Source organism: Electrophorus electricus, chromosome 9 (genome assembly GCF_041902795.1).
Source record: "Electrophorus electricus isolate QZ-2024a chromosome 9, ASM4190279v1, whole genome shotgun sequence".
Lineage (NCBI taxonomy): Eukaryota > Metazoa > Chordata > Actinopteri > Gymnotiformes > Gymnotidae > Electrophorus > Electrophorus electricus.
In genome coordinates, this window is record NC_137505.1 from 20776379 (window position 1) to 20797466 (window position 21088).

Sequence of the window (21088 nt, forward strand, 5' to 3'; positions counted from 1 at the left end):
CATGATTCATAAAAATAGGTTTTCAACGCATGCATATGATGGGTTCTCTTTTCCTCTGCATGTGAAACCTGTTATGTTTGAAGACAGTGGGGATTATGGCTGCTATGTTAGTAATGATGCAGTCGTCTTCACCACAATACAGCTAGAAACACTTAGAGGTTGGTATAGATGTCTTTGTTAGTAGATTCAAAGTGAACATTAGCCAACTTTCTAATCTGCTTTAAATTTAACTGACCATGTGCACACCCATAACGCACTGTTGACTGTGCAGCTTAAATGTGGTGTAGAGCTTATGAGCTGGACCTCTGGTGATGTCAGTTTCCGCAGATCCCCCTGGTGGTGTGTTCAGGGATCAGCCCGTGGTTCTCACCTGCGAAGTGTCAGAGGTGACAGAGCAGGTGACCCTGGCCTGGCTGAGCATGGAGAGAGGCAGAGGAGTGCTGGTCAAACAGGAAGTCCTTACAAAAAGAGGCAACAAGTCCCTCAGTGTAACTGTGAACAGTGTGCGTGAGGAGCAGGTCCTGTGGAAGTGTGCCGTGTTTACTGAGAACAAACTCAGAGCTCTGGTCCCCATAACGCTCCACCTGCTCTCAACACAAACGCCACCATCAGGGCAGTCAAACCACACCTCAGTTCCCCCTAAACAAGGTAACACTTCCATGTTCCACTTATGGGTCTCCTGTCAGGCAAGCCTAACTTCTCCATACACAGCAAATGTGTCAGGTGTTTCCTGCTTCGATTTTCACTTTCATGTTGTGTTAATAATATCAGAGTATTAGGTTTCAAAAATGGTTTCTGTTTTGTTGAAGTGTCATTTATGTTAACTGACTGCTTAAACAGAATAGTATAATTTCATAGTGCTTGTCCATTGCTTTAATTTATGAGAAATGTTTTGTTTTAAATACATTAACTATGCAGGTCCACCAGAAGAGGGCAGTAGTCTGATAACTATGGTTGCCGTGGTTTCTGCTGCGGTTCTTGGTATATGCATCTTGGTTGCAGCTCTGGTGTTTTGCTGTAACATATCTACCACAGCTGGTAAACACCCAAAGCTTCTTTTTTCACACAATCAATGGTCAATTTCTTAAAAAAAAAAAAAAAAAAAGTCATTTTGAACACTTCCCTGTTTTGTCATTCAATCCAAGTAGATTTTTCCTCTCAGCTAAGACTGTTCACATGAAGACTGTATATGATGCACTGTGTATGGTGTCTTTTTGATGCCTGTTACAGGTGAAATTCTTCTGTCAGCCAGAAGAGAGAGCCATTTTACTCAGTCAGATCCACCCTCCATTAACACCACAGGGGCACAGATACACAGAGGTGTGTCAGACGTGTGATCCTTTAGAACTTAGTGTGGGATGAAAATAAAGTGAAAGTGGGTACATTGTTTTGAGATGGTGGTAGTCATTTACTTGTGCTAATTGTCTAAGAAAGAACTTTCTAACGCCAGTATCAGTATTGTAGGTACATATAACCCAAATTGTCTGGACCTGACATGCCTGCATCCTTAAAGTTACATGGGTCAGGCTTCACATTGCCTATGAGTACAACCATAGGTACTATTATTCAGGATTTGTTCTGAAATAATATAAAATAAAAGTCTAAATAATATTTCTGGCCTTTTTCTCATAAACACAGGGAAAGAGGATGTTATTTACTCTACAGTGTCAGCCAGTGGATCCCAACAAGGTAATTAAATATATATTTTTGAGAGATATCTGTCTTATATGTTAGGGAGGTTCTAGTCATATTTTGATGTGTTATTGTAAAGTATTTGAAAAAGATGTGAGGGAGGTTCTAGGATTATTATGACCTTACCCTTAGTGCTTGCTTCCCTGAACTGGCATTCAATTTCAGTATTTCCTCATAATCAGAACTTTCTTGTTATCCCTGACAGTTCCAATGAATGCCAAAAAACATTTATGAAAAAAAAACAAAACTTGAACAACAAATTGAATGTAAAATATGTTATATTCTTTTGTATTTGGTACTGTGTCTTGTGAATGAATAAGTAGTTAATAAGCACTTAGTTAGTAAATAAGTCTTACATGGACTTGATAAACATACCTCATTAACTCCTGTTTTGTTACAGACCCCAGCAGTCAATCTAAAAAGGTGAGGAAGGTTTTTCATCTTAATTAGTGGGTCAATGTTATACTTTTTTTTTTAATTTGGCTTTTTAAAAGGTAATTTTGCATGTGTTTTTAGGAACCTACATCTAGTGTTCAAGAGATCATTTATTCAACCATCAACATATCCTGAGTGCTTTATCATAAGCGGAAAATCCCTGCAATGCATTTATGTGTGTGTGTATGTGTGTGTGCACGTACACAGCAGTGGTTTTTACTAGCGGTTGACTGAAAACACCATGACTAAACGCATTCTTTCTTTCAACACCAAAGAGAAACCATAATATGCTGGTTAGCTCTTCAGGGCTCCTGAACCAACCATGAAACGCTTGTACTGTTAAAGAAAAGAAACCAGGATGTTCAGTTATGAATGCAGAAAAAAGATAGGTAAAGATTCTCGAGGTTGGGTAAATGTTGTATTTTGTAATAAAAAATAAAAATGTTATAACTTTGCTTGGCACCCCATAAATGCCAAATCTGCCCTTGTGTGTGTGTGTGTGTGGGGGGGGGGGTGTTTGCATGCATACATTTTTGAGGTTCTGTCTGTGTGTGTGTTTTTGTGCTGTACCTTTGATGCATTAGCTTTTCATAAGATTGTAAGAGGCGTAGTAACCAGGTGAAGAGTTTTCATTTATTTGGGCATTCATTTTTGTTTAGTGGCACTTAAAGCCTTTCCTGTGTTTGAATATGTGTCATGTTTAGGACATATTTAGAACTCTAAAGAAATGAGAGACACTAAGAACGGTATGAAGAGTCTGTAACCACAGTGCAGCACTACTGGACGTGTTCTTGTAATGCACACTGCTCATCGAATGGAGCTCACCAACATTCATTTCGTTTAACAGGTTTTCTATTTGAATTTAATTTAATTTTCAATTTTAATTTAATTTTCATTCTTATAGCATAAAACCTACTGAGATGAAAAGATTCTATAAGTATGTAATGTTCAAATTGTGTTAGGTTCTTTCATAGACCAAACTTTGCCATGCCTAATGAAAAACTGTATCATTGATTTACTCGTCATACTGTTCTATTTAACAAGCATGGCGGTAGGCACTGACTTATCAGGTCACATCTGAATATTAATGTACTCATCTCATTGGCGTAAAAAATAACCCAAAGCTATTTATTATGAAATGAGAAAATCAAACAAACAAACAAGTTTCACTAAAGGTCACTGATCATATGACCAAATGATGTTCAGACATGTCCTGAGTCACTCTGATTTATACCACAGATAAGACAAAAAATAATGTCCTTTTGAATTTCATTTTTGCTTCTAATGATCACATTCCAGGTGTTTTTAAAACCCGCTGTGAGAATGTATCTGTCATTTCCGTTGAGATCAGTCTAGCATGGAAGAAAAAGTTACACTCTCAGTAGGTATTGGTTAAAGTGGTATGCAACATGCTTTTCATCCTGTGGACTGTTTTTTGTTTTATAATTCAAACCTGCTACAGAATTCAGGCCACAAGTAAGTCCTAGAAATATACATTACAACATATTACCACACGAGATAGTAAGTAATGTATTCTCAATGATTTAAGATACATTTGATCAAGCTACCTAAATCTTACCATGCTGATATCACATATCAGATTTTTTATTAATAATAATAATAGTAATAATAAGTCAACATTATTGTTCTATATCATTACTGAAATATTTATTTTTCATGCTGTGTGTGTGTGTGTGTGTGTGTGTGTGTGTGTGTGTGTGTGTGTGTGCTTGTGCGTGCATGCGCGCATTTGTTTCTGTGCGGGTGTTTGTTTTTGTGCTGTGCTCAGTGCGTATAAATCTTGATGCATTATCTTTTCATACCAAGGTGTACAATTCCTGGAAGGTTAAAACCTTTTTTCCTTCAACAGCCTTCGTTTGAAAGTATTTGAGCTCTTAGTCACAGTACCATGCAAAGTAACTGCAGTATCAATTTAAATGTGCTATTTATAGATTAAATCGTCATGAAACCTGTTACCAATATGAGGTGAAACTGTTTCCACTCCCACAGACGTCCAGCAGAAACAACATACCTTACACAACCAGTCTTACACACTCCAGATCACCCCGTGTCCACAGATTACAGGTACCAAACTCTGGGGGCCATGCACTTCACAACTGGGGAGACGACATCATTGTAACATTTTGACTAGAAAGCAGGTATAATCGAGCCGTTAGTGACTTTTGAAAATACAGGGCTCTTTGAATATTCCCCCGTACGCAGACATGGACCTTCCTGTTCTAACGGTTTTTGTTATGAAAGGTCCCTGAGCTTCTGTAGCAAACCAGGCCAGTCAGGTCCTATATCTTAAGATGTTTGCTTCTAGGTGAAACAACGACATGTTTCCTTTTCAAACTGCATGAACTTGTCACGGGTGGAGAACGTGGGGGGGGGGACGTCAGCTTGAGCTCACGACTAAAGATGGCTGGATGGTTTTAATGAAAACAAAGGAAAACTCAAAATCAGTGCACAAACGAAAATGAAAGAAACCCAAAGCAACATTAATACGAGATAAGCGGTTAAAACAAATAGGGCGCTTTCACATAACCAGCCTCACAGGTGGCGCAGCAAATGAAATGGGAACACGAAAGGCTAAAGATCGAAACGAAAGACGAAGTTTAAACAGAATCCGCTTGGTTGCCATCACCGCCAGATGGAGGCTGCTTGCTGAGGGGAGGGAGGGACGTATCACTGGTTGTTGTTTCTCACTGTATTAACTGTACATTCACAGTAAAAAATGTCTTAAAACCTTCTCGTAACAATTAGCAAATGTCTTGGAATATGACAACAAATATATCTGATACATTTCTCTTTCCCAAAGTCCAGCCTGGACACGATGTCACACTGTGCTGTGAGGTGTCCAGTCTCCCAGAGTCCTCCACACTGCAGTGGGAGAGAGAGGGCACTCCCACGGCAAACACCACCCTGTTCTACAACAACACCATCTTCCTCCTCTTATACAATGTTGACCAAAATAGTAAGGGCATATACCAGTGCAACTTGATATACAAGGGAAAGGTGATGATGAATGCAACCCAATTGCTGGATGTGTCCGAATGTAAGAATGCCATCTAAAACTATTTTTTACTGATAGCAAAAAGCACATTAAAATGCGCTCAACTAAAGATAGCATCTGTGTTCGCTTTCTTTCCAGATACAAACCAGAAAAAATATATATTATACCGAGAGAGCTCTAACCACAGTGATGTGTTGCTCGTCTGTAAGTCCAAAAAGTCTTACAGGAGAACCATGTGGATCTGGCGGTTAAAGAAGTCTAATGTAGTAATGATAGAAGCAGAACATGGAGGAAAACCCAAAGCGCACGGACCCATTGAACCAGGGCAATGGACAACTACAGTCTACAAAGGCAGTCATTTCATTTTTCATATTTCACCTGTGAAGTTCAATTACAGTGGCACATATAAGTGTGTGATGGATGACAGAGTCAATTACTCAACTTCTGTACTTCACACCTTAAGAGGTACATATCCTAGCAGTTTATTTTTTTATCAGTGTTTTTCCTGAGAGCATTCCTATGTATTTGGGACCTCTGGTGATGTCAGTCTCTGCAGAGCCCCCTGGTGGTGTGTTCAGGGATCAGCCCGTGGTTCTCACCTGCGAAGTGTCAGAGGTGACAGAGCAGGTGACCCTGGCCTGGCTGAGCATGGAGAGAGGCAGAGGAGTGCTGGTCAAACAGGAAGTCCTTACAAAAGGAGGCAACATGTCCCTCAGTGTAACTGTGAACAGTGTGTGTGAGGAGCAGGTCCTGTGGAAGTGTGCCGTGTTTACTGAGAACAAACTCAGAGCTCTGGTCCCCATAACGCTCCACCTGCTCTCAACACAAACGCCACCATCAGGGCAGTCAAACCACACCTCAGTTCCCCCTAAACAAGGTAACACTTCCATGTTCCACTTAGAAAGATTTTAAATTGAATAGGAAAAGTTTCATTTTAGAGCCTCACTTGAGCTTTTTTTAAGCATGAAGCCCAGTTTGTCCTGTGGTAACATCAGTAAAGTCAAGGACACTTGTTGCGTGATGCATCTGTGCAGGAGGCAGAAGATTAGCAGAGGGCGCAGGGCTGTACGCTGTCGTAATGGTGTCATGTGCTATAACTGTGGGTGTGGCGGTTTTGCTGTTACCTCTCTTCTTCTACTGTCAAAGACAATCACCAGCTGGTAAACTCACCCACTCCTGGCAGTACTACATTTACAAGACAAGAGTCTCGATTTCAAACCACGTATGACTCAACCAATATAGCCAGCCACAGATTATGTGAATTTGTCAAGTGTTGCTAAAGTCTGTTTTATGTTATTGTGCGTCTTACTGTGGATATGCCATCTTTGACAGAGATGCCATCCAGACCCGAGCCCAGTCATCCTGATCCAACCATTAATCACATTCACTCTGTCAACAGAGGTATCATCAAGCCGGCTTATAGTGGTACCATATGCTTATACAAGTAGTTTGTAGTATGTATTTAATAAATGCCCCAATTGACTAGTTTTTCTAACCATCGTGGCACATTCTGACTCTAAGAAAGTGTTCAAATTCCGAGGTACTGGGAGTTTTTCAGGACTCAGGAGAACATCTTGGCCTGACTTCGTTTCACCAAGTTCCACTGACACTAGATAGCTAAAAATGTTTTCCAGCAGAAGTGCTTTCTCAGAGTTAAATCAGCAGAAGTGGTGAAACAGCTGTGCATAGATGTGTTCCTGTTTTAATTAAAGATACTTTAGTACAAAAAAGTGAAGACAGTGATGTGTGTACAGGAGGAATCGGCCCAAAACCTGATTCTTGCCAGTTTTAAATGTATTCCTGTAAAATACACATGAGCCCACTAACATTTCATATCACTTTTTGATAAATTAAGAAATTAAAACAGTTACTGGTAATAGATTCAAAGTTTTGGGCAGTACTGTATATATTTTGTGTCTATGAAGATTTCCTTTATAAAAGAATATTTCTCAATACAATGTTGCCATATATACATAAATATTTAATTGAGATTTACTTTATAAAAGCTTTTTTTTTTCTAAATACATTGTTGCTTTTGAATATATATTGAATATGCATGACCCTAAACATTAAACACCCCTAACAGCTGTCACTCTACTACACTAGATGGTGTTCGTGTTGCCATGGTAAAACCTGAGGGTGAGGAGCTCCACTATGCTTCAGTTACCATAGCAGGAGTGTGTCGTGGTAAGGCCACAGAATGGATTAGAGAGGATTAGCTCATTCTGTTCATCAGTATATAAGACTCTGCACATAATAAGCAATATAATGGGTGGTGCAGATTTCACTGTAGCGCTGTAAATGCCATCGTGATCTTTTCAGGAGCCAGTGGGGATTTCATAAACAGCAAGGTAAGCAATTAACAAATCTTGTGAAAGGTGGTTTTGTGACATTAGATTAATAAAAATCCAATATCTACAACCATAGGCATTTGTTTCTTTAGAACTGAGATAACATGTGTCTCTTAGTCTATTGTTCATTACTTGCCAGGGTTATTGTGCATATACCTAATCCTGTATGCCATTTACACAGATACCAGATGCCGTCATCTACTCGACTATCAACATCAACTGAGGTGCATGAGGGCTGCTGAGAACATTTCTGTAAAACTAGAATTAGGAACCAAAATGATCTTCTCCTTTTTCTGCCATTATTATTTTAGTGTTTCCTTGGGTGTGCCCATGCTTCCCGTTTGGTGCAGTAAAACTTACTCCTGGTTTAGGGCCATTTGTCATTTCAGACATCAGAGTATCAGAGTGTTTGAGCTGTGTCTTGAATGGAAAAAATAAAATATAAAAATAAAATATCAATCTGATAACAGTATGCTTATTACAGGGGGAATGTTGCGTTCGCTGGATTGTGTTTTTTATTACAAGCAGTACAGTGTACAAGCCAATGTTATCACCAGTAAACAGGCTACAGTGGACCAGGCATGCATGCGGAAAAACACAGAGAAAAAATACAGGGCCAGATCACAGGAAAATAGGGCTCTAGAGAGCAGGCAAACCTGAGAGAATGGGCACAAGCACCGTCATTCAACATAAGACAATAAGAATTTATAAATATGCACACTAAACACCAGCTCAGAAGCTTCTCTGAGAATCAAGAGACCTAACAAAGTTCAGTGGCAGTCAGAAGGATAGATATACACTAAGAGGGATAGATATACACTAAGAGGGATAGATATACAGTCAGAGGGAGAGATATACAGTCAGAGGGATAGATATACAGTCAGAGGGAGAGATATAAAGTCAGAGGGATAGATATACACTAAGAGGGATAAATATACAGTCAGAGGGAGAGATATACACTAAGAGGGAGAGATATACAGTCAGAGGGATAGATATACAGTCAGAGGGAGAGATATACACTCAGAGGGATACATATACACAAAGAGCGATAGATATACACTCAGTGATGAGCTTTTTTTACATACTCTCTGTATCCCTATATATCCCCCTCCCTATAGATGTATCTAGGTGCCCGCTATGATTTTCATAAGTGATGCCTCGTCTTGAATAATCTTTCATTTAACTGTCTTGGCTCGACATCACTATCACACTACTGAGAATCACGAAGTGTCTTGTAGGTTGCTATACATTTGTAAGCCGCTACCGTTGGCACCACTACTGTACAGACTGACTTAATCATTACAAGAATACCATCATAGAAAAAAAAAAGATATTATGAGCAAAATAAATAGACAAACAACCATCCAGGGCAAAGTGACTGTATTATAATATTCTGTATTATAATATAATCATTAACACATCTGAGCATTTATTGCCAGAATCCAATCCTGCATCTTTAACATAATGCAAATATTGGGTAAATAATTAGAATAATAAAAGTAATCAAGGAGTAATGAAGTGTACTGTAGCAAGAGATGCAGAGATATTCTTAATTGTAGTGAAGTCAGTAATTCATTATCAGAGCTATGAATTAGTTAACACCATTAAAAAAAAACAATTTTACTTTTATTGTGAACTTGGGAAATCATGCAAAGAAACTGCTACTAAATCAGCACAGTGTATTTAGTGGACAGTCAAAAGAACAATGAGGGCCTTTTTGTGTGATAACACAGGAGACTTTCCTCCACTAACAGAGTCACAGTCAGTGGTCCAGTGTAATGGAATCTAATACATCGGTAATTGCTAATTGAATCAGAACTTTGCTGAACATAGTTTCTATAGAGAGCTTGGAAAGAAGTAATGAAGCTCAGACTGGATAAAGATGTGGAAGTAATCAAACACCAATGACCCCAGGCAGGGCAGGGAGCTGGCATTCTCCATGGAGACTTAGAGCCACGTTAAGAACCTCATAACAAACTTGGATAATCACAAGGAATACCTACGACAGCAAGTAGTCTTTTATGTCAGACTAATTTTCCAATACAGTTTTCCAAATGATTCAAACAATTAAAATTACTTATTACAAAGATGAGCCCAATCAGAATAGCACTGAAGTCCAGTGGCAAAGGCGTCAGAATGACGTGACTGAAATGGCACTGAAGGCTTATGAGCGCTAGAGGGCAGTAGAGGCTGAATTAAGGAAGACAGCACAGCTACCCACGATACTTCTTCACCTGATCCTGCACCTTGTGAGGCAATTCAGCTTGTGCAGGAGCATAAGCATATCTATTTGTAAACTGTATCACATTATTTGTTTTTCTTTCCGTTTGATCAGATGTGCAGTGTTTAAATGTTTCGTGAATTAGAAGCTTACAAGCAACACACACATGTGTGTGTATGTATTTGTTTGCATGTGTGTGTATGTGTGTTTACACTTACTGCTGGGGGCTCAGAATGTTGCATCAATTTTGCATCTGGACATTATTCAGTATCTTCGCTAGTTACGTCTAAAGAAAAATGTTGTATATATGAAAATACACACACACACACACAATTATGCACCTAAGTATATGCATGAATTATCTGTATGGGTGTACACACTTCACTGTTGGGGTAAAGCAAATTCAACAGCAGATGGCATTGTTCCCTTATGTGAGATTGTGTGGGACAGCCGTGATGGCTGGTGGCATTTTTCATATTGTGGGGAAGTTCTGCTGGGTTAGTATTTTATAATCAATTCTATGATAGTCGGTTGATTGGTATAAAATTAATGTGAGGCAAAATGTATAACTATTGAACATGTATCACGATACCCACAACTGTGTAGGATATGGTGTTTTACATAACGCAGGTGTATTTAGCTGAATGACCATTTGATGGCTCTGTTGGAAAGCACAATGTGTTTTATATATTTTGAAATAATGATTTTTTCTTAAATTCTTACATTTAGTGTCTCTCTCTCTCTCTCTCTCTCTCTCTCTCTCTCTTTCTCTCTCTCTCGCTTTTAACCAAGATGTGCTGCTTTAGTGCAGTTCAGTACGTCAATATGAAACGCAAAAGGTACAAAAACTAAGCCTCTGAATGTCTTTATCAACAAGACATAGCGTGCTTCATGTGTCTTCCAAGGTTGTTCTGCATTGTATACATTTGTGTCTCTATTCAAACCCGTATGAAACCCAGGGCAGATCGACACCTCTCCAGTACTGTCAAGGTCTTCCAAAGCAGAATAATACACCCATGAATTGGGCTTTGAGATAATCAAACCACAAAAAAAAAAAAAAAGTCTTTCAATCAACAGAGCCTTGTAAGACAATGGCATTTCGAAAAGAGGAAGAAGGCAGGTGTGGACAGAATAACAGACATGCGGAGGTGAGCTTGCCAAGGTCAGCACATGGCCCTCTTCACACGGCCCGCTTCACACGACCCACTTCACTGTCTCGCATACACACCTGGCAGGGCCACAGATGCAGCCACCTCATGCCCCTGGAGATACTGCTGCGGGTTCGAGCCCCAGCTTGACTAATGTTCTCCTAGAATCAGTAAAAGTGTTGCGTCTGTTGCATTTCTGCCAGACTTTCTTTCAGGCAACACCTTTCCTTTGGAATTTTCAGTCTCCTTCATTTCTCCCACATGCTGCATGTGTAACTTCAAACACACGCACACACATGCACACATGCACACACACTGACACACTAGTCTTGGATCACATTACACTGTCAATAGAGATTTAATACTGAAGATGTTTTTAATCTAGAGCTAGGTTTAGTCAGTGTCCAGAGAACAGACCAAAATATCCCTTATAAAAACTTATGCACCTTCAATGACTCATAATACTCCCTATAAGTGTCTACGGTGACTTATAAGTGATCATAAACCAGATGTACCACTAGAATATAGGCCCTTTATAAGAGTGACAGGCACTAAACCAAACTTAGCTGAATTGATCATTTTAAAAGACCCAAGGTTCCCTCACAGTATGAAGAGACACTGCAACACAGGCACTTAAAGAAACCTGCAAGCTGTGAGCACACTAACCTCATCACCATGCGCACAACACAGCAGTTTCCGAATCCCATCAGGACACATCAAAGAAACAAAACTGAATGTCCAACGCCTGCAGGCCCTGGTATGCATCATGCTCGTCTTCTGAAACAAGGCATGTCTGCAGCTTGACATGAAAAGGCGATACGACACAAACATTCCCTCGCCTGGCTCAGTGCCAGATGGAAGCGTTCCTGGACGGCTCTTTGGAGCGTGTTTATGAAAGGGTTCTGCCTGAACCCAGAAGATCACGCCCCAGAGGAACACGATGGGAACTGCTCTACATGGAGGTTTTATTGGAGACCACGCTGCTTATTGCAATGCTCTGCATTATATAGCGCAACATACTACAGCACTCATGAAATATCAAACAAGCAGCATTGGAAAGATGCTAAAAAGTGATCCTTTAATATAGGGAAGTCCTCAGACATCAGGGTTCTAATGGATTTATTTCTATGCAGCCTTGTGTTCTCACTGCGGAGCAGATACAGATGGCCATGAATCAGGGCGAGCGTGCTGTCTGCACGAGGGGAGGGGACTTACTCTTTCCCTCCGGAATGAGATGATCGCGCTCTCCTTAAAACCTCAGCCACTGCGGGAGAAACTGAACGTTGCGTGATCCGCATCCTAGTATGTGCGCCTGATTGGCAGGGTTTACGTGCTCAGCTGAAATTTAGCCCCCTTTCAGTTGCCCGCCGTATATTAAAGATTAAGTCAGTCACAGAAAGCATTGTCTTCTTTTACTGCACCTCTAAGATCAAATGTCTGATCATGTTTATTTAGATTTATTCTTTTGAGTCTGTAGGATGCTCGCCGGGATTCAAAGCACAGTCCTTCCTCGAACGACCCTTTAATTTTTTTTGGTTTATTTCTAGCGAAATACATGTAGAATTAAGTCACAATAATTTAAATTAACTCAGGTGTATCGATTGCTACCTATCTACCTAATGGGGTCTTCCAGTGCTGTAGACTGCATGCACTGAGCATGCTATAATAGGCCTTCAGGGAAACTTATGAAACCAGATTATTTTTTTCTGGATTTTTCATGTAGAGAGATCTGTTTCTAAGGGACGAATCTTGAGGCATGAATATCCAAGTGTATTTTTAATGTTTCTGTAATGGAACAAGAGGCCTGTTCCCGTAAGCAGGCTCGTCGTGGGGAAATGGGTCTTTGGTGGAAATCATGCTAATGTGCTCATTAAGGTGTGGGTGGAGAGCAGTAACGGAAGCCACGGAGCGACAGCGCGGCTCACGTTTATCCATGAATCTTATATGATCCGCTGTGAAATTACTACATACGACTCTGCATAGGGAGCTATACAATTACGTGGCACTACAGCAAGGTTAGAACAGTTTCTTTTTTTAATCCAGAGTTCAATAACGCCTCATATGGTTATGATAAAGGGATAATTAGAAGAGGGGACCAGTCAGGCCATTAGCACTCACATTGTAATGCATCACTCCAGCAATAACGCGGTTGTAAAGCTCACTATGGGCAGCCGATGTTCGCAATCAAACCGGACTCGTTCAGCTTCCATATGAGCTGGGCTTTCCGCAAGCCCTGATGCGCCCCGAGCGGCGAGGCGCCAGCAAGATACCGCTGGAAAGAGCCGTCGGAGGCCCCTCAACTCCGCGATCGGGAGGAGAGGAGCGGCATGGCCTTTCCCCCGCGTTCTCCTAAATGAGGACGGAGTTGGGTGAGACGGGAGCAGGAGGGTAGAGGCGCAGGTCGTTAGATTGAGGTTAGCGGAGAAACAAAAGGGCAATGCAGGAGAGCTGACATTTCATTAGAAGCCGTGCTTCCAGAAGCCGTGCCAGTTTTTGGGTTTTTTTTTTTCAGGGAGGATTTGTGCAGGCCAACAGGCAGATAAGAGAGAGGAAATAACCGTGCAGAAAATGATTTCACGCCATTAAATGGTTGAGCTAATTAGGTGAGGAATAAGATAATCCGACTGGCGTTCTGCTTCTCTCTGACTGGACATGTCATGCCAGATGACAGGACGAGTTGCATCAAGTTCTTAATGTGTAGTAGATACGCTGCTGCATTGTATATTTTGTGATCAAACACGTGACGACTATAAATGTCATAATAATTTCATGCTCACAAACTTATTAAATAAACCAGCTGTTCAGGAATAACATTAATTATATCCACAAAACTACAGTATGAAATTCATTTGGACTTCACATCATTTCTCGGGCAAAGACGTGTTTATGCCTGTTAGGTGTATAAAACAGGATAAACGCCAGCACGTCACCAAGCCTCGGAAACGCAGCCGATGTCGAAGCGCCCGTTCACGGCAGACCCTCTCGAGCGTCGCCTCGAACCCGCGCGCGCGCGTGCAGCTTGCGCCGCCGAGTGCTGCTAACCGGGAGAGGCCCCGGCGCGGGCGTCGGTAATGGCCGTTGACGTGAGCGCCTGTTCCCGCCCGTGAGGCGCTACGCCATTCTGTCAGGACGACCCGGTCTCCCGAACGCCACGGTAAGGTATGATGACACAAGAAATTATACACGTCCTGTGCCGTTGGTCTTGAATTTGGCCTTAACATAATAAAGCAATTCAGAGCTTATACATTTTAACAGTAATGGACCTTGGCACGTTTAAATTGAATGATTAAAAGTAACTTCAATTGAAAAGGTGATAACCTATAATTCATTTAGATCTACCAAATCATACTGTTCATACCGCTATTAGAAGTATGACTAGCAATATCACCATCAAGCCGAAACCCGGACCGATATTCGTACACTGTGTCATATTAGCCGGTGAAGGGTAACATTTGCAATTTATATGTTACATGAGGGACCAATAGGAATTAATGTCACAGGAATCTACAAAATAATTCTGACAAATGGTAATGCATCGTCTGGTTGAGCAATGGTTTTGCTATTACAATAACAAGGATGTTGCTTGTACACTTTGCTACCTCATTTACTAATGTTAGCTGTAAATGTCATTCATTTAGTGGGCCAAATGTTGTGTTATAAGTAGCCTAGAGGTTTCAGCTTGTCAGTGATATTGTTAGGCTAATAATACTTCTAATAGCAGTATTAACAATATGATTTGGTAAGTGTAAATGAATTATAGGCTAGAACTGACAGAAAGTGAATCACACTAGTCGATGTTGCTCTATCCGACCTTTGACTGAGATATATTCGACCTCGTTATTCTCTTTGAACAGTCAATGACTTTTTTGTACTGTCATTTCGACTGTATCGAAACATCACTGACTGCTAAAAGCTGAGTATAAGACTCAGTCACCAAGAATGTTAGCCCTGCCTCATACTTTGTCTTCATTTCTCATCCAACATCGTTTCAGTTATTTCCCTACCAAAGGTCTTTTACTCCACACCTCCCTCTCTCTCTCTCTCTCTCTCTCTCTCTCTCTCTCTCTCTCTCTCTCTCTCTGGCTGCAGCCACAGTAATGATCGGCTCGTTCGACACGATGACGCAGCTTCCCGGCATCGCGTGAGGAGCAGATAAATATTTAATGGACACTGCCGTGTGGCTGCGTTGCCGATGTTTTCCGCCGTTAAGCGTCACGAGCCTATTTTGTGTCATTACATGCATGTCTCTCTTTCTCTCCCCCACTGCTCTGAGCTCTCCGTCCCTTGACCACAAGACACTCTGGGGGATTTTGCCTCTTCAACCCCTCATCAGTCCATTTCCTCCATTCCTGCTTCTGCTCCAAACGCTATCTGGGCCGTGCACCGCTGCTTTTATTGATCCCCCCAACACACGCGCACACACTAATTTCTGTGTCGCCTTACACGTTTCACTGTAACAAGTTGGCTGATTAATGTCCTGAATTCACACCCTTTTTCTATCCTTTTCTTACTTTTTCGTTTCTTTAGGCTCCCCCACTGCTCTCTGTCTGCGGTCTACTCAGTAGTGTCTTTTTCTCTTTCTCCATGATAAATGCCTCCTGAAGCTTTGCCTTTTTCTCTTCATCCTTGGCTCCGTTTCTCTCGTTTCTTTCTCCACTCGTATCTCCATCTTTGGCTCTCACTCTCTCTGTAATGGATTTTTTTCCTCTGACACCACGGTGTCCGCTCCTCCCAGAGAGCCTGCTGCAAACATGCTCTGTGGAAAAGGACTGGAAATTGATTTTTGGCACCGGCTTCGAGCACACGCGGCTATTAAGCGGAAACAGGATCCCTCATTAACATGAAACCTGAGCAAGTTAATGTCCAGCAAGCTCGGGGGCGGACGAGGATAAAGCGAGAGATCTGCCATCCGTCCTCCATAAATATTACGTTATGTGGTGTCACGCGCGGCGGGGTCGGCGTGTGTGCAGGACGTAGGGGGTTACACCATGTCACGGAGTGCGCATGGGGTCACTTGTGTCATAGAGTGCATTTGGGTTTATGCATGCATGTTGTAGGCAGTTGCACACACGTGGGGGGTGGGCGGTGTTTTGTGTGTGTGGAGAGTGGAGGAGATATGTGTGTGTGGAGGGTGTAGGCGGTTATGTGTGTGTGGAGGGTGTTGGAGATTATGTGTGTGTTGAGGTTGTAGGGGGTTATGTGTGTGTGGAGGGCGTAGGTGGTTGTGTGTGTGTGGAGGGCGTAGGTGGTTGTGTGTGTGTGGAGGGTGTAGGGGATGTGTGCATGCAAGGAGAAGTAATGAGAGTCATGCACGGTGCAAGGCTCATGCATGCATAGAGGGTGTAGAGGCTATGCATGTCATGGAAGGATACGGTGAGGCTCCGTCCGTTAAGTTGCACAGTAGGGGCAGAGAGTGGGAGAAATGACGAGGTAGGATGAGGGACAAGCAGATGTGCAGACAGTGACAAAAGGATGGATAGAGTGGACACAAATGAACGTGTGTGTAGGTGTTTGTGTGCATGCCGCTCTGCTAATTTGATTCCTAAATTAAAGGCATCCGTAGCCAAAGGAAACAGAGGGAATGAGAGCTCAGAGAAGAGGGAGACAGAGAGAGAGAGAGAGAGGAAGAGGGGTACATTTATAACTGGCACTCTTCCCTCATCTGATAACATTAAGCCTGATTCCACAAAAACAAACATAATGGCTTTTGCAGACTGTTGATCCAGACATCATCTCAATTACAATGCGACTCTCTCTCCTCCTCTCACTCTCTGCCTTCCTCATGCTCCCTCTCTCTTTCGCCACATGCGTATCTTTCCCTTGTCATTATATGCACAGCAGTAGGTGAGTAAAGATTAGAATGTCACAAAGCTATTGTCAGCAGCAGCGGCCGGGCATGTAGTATGACGCCGGTGTGTATCTCTGTCGCCATGCCAACACCTGCCCGGACAACATCAGGTGACCTAGAGATGACTGTGGAGGGTGTTTGATGATGAAACCACCTCCCCCTTGCTCATTCAGCAACAGTACCCACAAATTGCATCAAGTACTGAACTTGTTGATGCCTGCATATGTTTTCTGTCTATCAATCTCTGTCTCCCTCTCCTTCTCCCTCTCTCTCTCTTTCTCTCTTTCTCTCCCTGTGTCATTTCATTCATTTTTCATTTCATTTATAATGCTTTATTGGTATGACTGATATACAATTTCGCCAAAGCACTACAAAAGCAAATTGATAAGTAAAAAGAACAAAAAAATAACATTTAACAAAATATACATAAATGAATAAGCCAACAGAAAAACATACCAACATAGTGTGTCTATATAAAAGTGTATCATAGAAAGGAAGCCATTTCTTAAATATCCTTTCTTAAATTATGCAGAGCTGTGGTGCTGTGGTGACTGTCTCAGCTTCCGCTCCACGTAGAACAGCAAGTTTATCACAAAGAAAACTGAACTCTCTCTCTCTCTCTCTCTCTCTCTCTCTCTCTCTCTCCCTCGCTCTCTCTCTCTCTCTCCCTCTCGCTCTCTCTCCCTCTCTCTCTCTCTCTCTCTCTCTCTCTCTCTTTCCCTACCTCATATAAATCTGTGGTTCTATGTCCGAAAGCCTTAGTAGGCTGAGCTGGGGATGGGTGTCTGCTGTTAAATATGGGCCTGCCTAAGCAGAGTTGTATTATTGGTGTGATATATGCATACTGGAACACAGTTTGCCAATTATGCCTCGGTCTGCTGCATCTGGAGGAAGGGCCGGTGGGAGGGTGGGGAGCGATGTGGGTGGGGGTGACGGGGTTATTTAGCCATCCGTCACTTGGCTGTGTTTGGTGATCAATAAGGCCCATTAGATGCTCTCTCTTCTGGCCCAGAGCCCGTGGATGAGACCCCCTGTGCCAGACGTACTGAAATTTTAGGTCTTATCCAAACCCAAGACACCTCGAGCCAGACTGAAACAGAGCACCCAAAAATCACAGCCCACCCCACCCCCGGCCCATCCCAGAACATAAAGTCATTCATCTTGATCATTCGCCTGCAGCCAAGCAAGTGTGGGGCGGGTTACGGCGTGACGGGTGCATGTGACAAATTTATAAGAGATTGACTAAAGATGCATCATGGGTGTTCACGTAATGTGCAGTTGATGCTGTTTGAATGGATGATGCGTGGACAAGCATGGTAGTGGTGGTGGGGAGGTGCATAGCCCTGCCCTGGATGAGGGGGTCTCACAGCCATCAGTCACAGCAAAAGAGCAAATATTTTAGCTGCAGAAGTATGGGGGGGGGTCCTGGTGATGGAATGAGCCTCATTTATTCATATGATAAAATAAGGGAGCCCAAGGTCTCATCTGTTTTGAAAGCTGTTTGAAAGCAAAATGTGGCATGGTTTAGATGCTTCGTCACTGGTAGCTACTGGTTCCTAATCAGTGGGAACCACATCTGGAGGTTGTTTATGTTAATAGTACAAGCCACTAATACTAATATCTGTTCTAATAGCATGATAAATTATACACAGATTTTCTCTTGGATTATATCTTGCCATATTTAATGTGAAGAACATAATTCTATGTGGTAAAGAGGAACCTAAACAACAGTGACACTGAGTGGGATTTTGGCCTTTAGAGGATCAGAGAGCTACGTGTGGACTATGAGTGCGTGGCCCTCCAAACCTGACTGATGTCCTCTGCTGTCATGCCCGATGTCAACAGGATGTAAAACCTGCCCGCTACACCAGCAGCAAACCATTTCCAAAAAGGTTAATTGAATCAGTGTGCCTAATTTATTCTAATTAACGGGTGGGTCGGTGCGGCAGGCATGCCCTCTCGGCACTTCAGCAGCGGTGAGCAGAACGGGGGGAAACGGAAGAGGAGAGGAAGTGGAAAAGACAATGCGGTGGACCTGGAGCAGAGCTGGGGCCTGCTTCCTAAAGCACAGTGTGGTCTGATGGAGAGTGAGAGTGTGTGTGTGTGTGTGTGTGTGTGTGTGTGTGTGTGTGTGTGTGTGTGTGTGTGTGTGTGTGTGTGTGTGTGTGTAAAAGGATGTACGGGATGGTCCCAGTACATTTTTGGAATTACATTGTGTGCATGTGAACATAATTACTTTCCTCCAAAGCCATTTGGCAAGGTGAGGGTTTTTTTTCTCTCTTTTATGACAGGCACCTCAAAAAGCACAGTGTACAGGAAACCAACACAGCAGCAGCAGCTCCTACCAAATTAACCCTGCCAGGGATCTCTCGCTTGCTTCCATGGTTTCTTTCCTCCATCTAGCTCTCTGCCTACTTCTCTCTCTCTCTCTCTCTCTCTCTCTCTCATTTTTTCACTGTAAGCCATCACAGTGTAGCACCAGCATGAACGTCCGCTTGACCTCCGAGGCTTTCATCTCCTCCGTCCTCCAGATCCACCGTGCCATTCTCCCGCACACCTGCACGCCGTGCTGGGCCGGGACACCCCCCCGGCCTCGCCTGCCCAACAAGAGGAAGCGCCCATCTGCATGGGAGTCACATTCAGACAAATCGGGATTACCACGCGCAAAAGGCAGAGAGTGTGGTGGTTTGAGCTGTGCGCACACGAAAGAGCATATCTCAACTCGGACCGGTGTGTTGGTCAAGCTTTCCCATGCAGCGTAACACTCAGTGACTACACGGTTGACCCGTGCTCATGACAACACCACTTACTCTGTTCACATCTGACTATAACATCATAATAACCCATCAGAACCCAGAGAGAGTGCCTTCTAAACCTCGTCGCACCTCCACGGCGCCTCCACAACGAGCTGCCAGACACGTCTCGCAGTCCCTCAGGATGACCTCGTTAACATGTTGTCGCAGAATGGAGCCTGACCTCATTAGACGTGTGGATTTAATTAAACTTTGCGCACTCATGGGCAGCCATTAGAGAGCAAGAAGATTTGCACCAAGACATGAACTTCCACACTCTGTAAAGGTTGGTGATAAACTAAGAGACAAGCACACCTGAGCCTCACCGGTCAATCTCTCCTGCATTCAGACTGGCATTTGTATGTGTGAAGAACAACGTGCAAGTGTGTGTGTAAATATACATATATAACACATAAGTAAGTATATACATATGAGTATAAAGTACATATATGAGTAAGTAACTACATCTGACTGGCAAGTGTGGATGGGTGACTTTCCAGAAAACAAAGTATGAATACAAAATACCACGACACGTCCTGGTTGATGATGATCATGTTTTAAAGTGATTTACAAAGTCTAGTGTCAATAATCAAATGGATTTTAAACATAAAAATGAGATGATCTGGGACTTTATAGGCAAGTTGTGGGAACACTGTGAGGAGGTGGGAAATGGGCTTTGTGTGCTCTGCGTCACCAGACGCAGGCCAGGTAGTGAATAGACTTGTTTGCCGAGTGTGGCCATCAGTCTTTGTAATAGCTTATCTGTTTTTAGTCCTGGGGCCATGCGTTCAGCACACAGCTCGGAGGTCTATTTAATGCATTTCTATCGGGGCACTATTTCAAATTACAGTACCTACATCAGAGAGAGATATAGAGTGCTTATGAGAGAGAGAGAGAGAGAGAGAGAGAGAGAGAGAGAGAGAGAGAGATGGAGAGGGGGCTAGGGGTTCGCTGAGCCATGCAAGCTACCTCTGCTGTGGGGAATAAGGAAAATTGATCTGACATTGATTTTCCATGCCTGGCTCACACTTTATTCTGTGTGTGTGTACATGGACACATGCACCAACCGCCACACACACAACATAAAATACACAGAGATTAAATATATTAGCATGTGTATGTGTGGACTCTCCCTCTGGGGAGTTGCTGGGGGGGGGGCGTTGTGCACACTGAATCAGGTGGGGCCGTATTCCTGTTCACACGGGCCGGTAATGAGGTTAAAGAGAGCTGCTGACCTGCATCCCGTCTCGCTTGTTATGGGCTCTCAGCACGCTCTTTAACGGGAGAGAGAGAGAGAGAGAGAGAGAAAAGAGCACACAAAAGAAGCCTAAGCGAATGTGATGAGTGTTTTTCCCCTCTCTGTCACCCTCTCTCCCTCAGTTTCCCTGTCTGACAGCACACCGGAGAGGAAGAGGGTGGAGCGGTGAGCAGAGAACGCAAGTAATGACCAAGGCCAACTTAATACCAGCATTACTATTAATAAATGGCAGTCATTATGCTACCAAATGGACTTGCCCATGTTATTTACTCTGAGAAGAAGGGGGCCTGATATTTAGAGCTGATAAACTTGCGGTGGAACGAAGAT

General features: G+C 42.7%; 2 protein-coding genes across 3 annotated transcripts; both read left to right on the forward strand.

The window, feature by feature from the left end:
• Positions 1–311: 311 nt before the first annotated feature.
• On the forward strand, positions 312–2524 carry LOC118240761 (uncharacterized). Its single transcript, XM_035522700.2, has 6 exons — positions 312–648; positions 919–1038; positions 1231–1320; positions 1639–1689; positions 2093–2115; positions 2209–2524. Exons 1-6 carry the CDS (start codon positions 312–314, stop codon positions 2260–2262), a joined length of 675 nt encoding a protein of 224 aa, XP_035378593.1. The 3' UTR covers positions 2263–2524.
• Positions 2525–3467: 943 nt separating this feature from the next.
• LOC113567591 (uncharacterized) lies at positions 3468–7945 on the forward strand. 2 transcript variants are annotated; one of them, XM_081720758.1, is made up of 10 exons: positions 3468–3603; positions 4138–4212; positions 4949–5185; positions 5282–5608; positions 5691–6020; positions 6178–6303; positions 6476–6568; positions 7250–7330; positions 7466–7494; positions 7676–7945. In XM_081720758.1, exons 1-10 carry the CDS (start codon positions 3537–3539, stop codon positions 7715–7717), a joined length of 1407 nt encoding a protein of 468 aa, XP_081576884.1. In that variant the 5' UTR covers positions 3468–3536; the 3' UTR covers positions 7718–7945. The 2 variants fall into 2 exon arrangements, with proteins under 2 accessions (XP_081576884.1, XP_026851474.2); XM_026995673.3 differs by having other exon boundaries at positions 6476–6544; positions 7676–7944.
• Positions 7946–21088: the final 13143 nt, after the last annotated feature.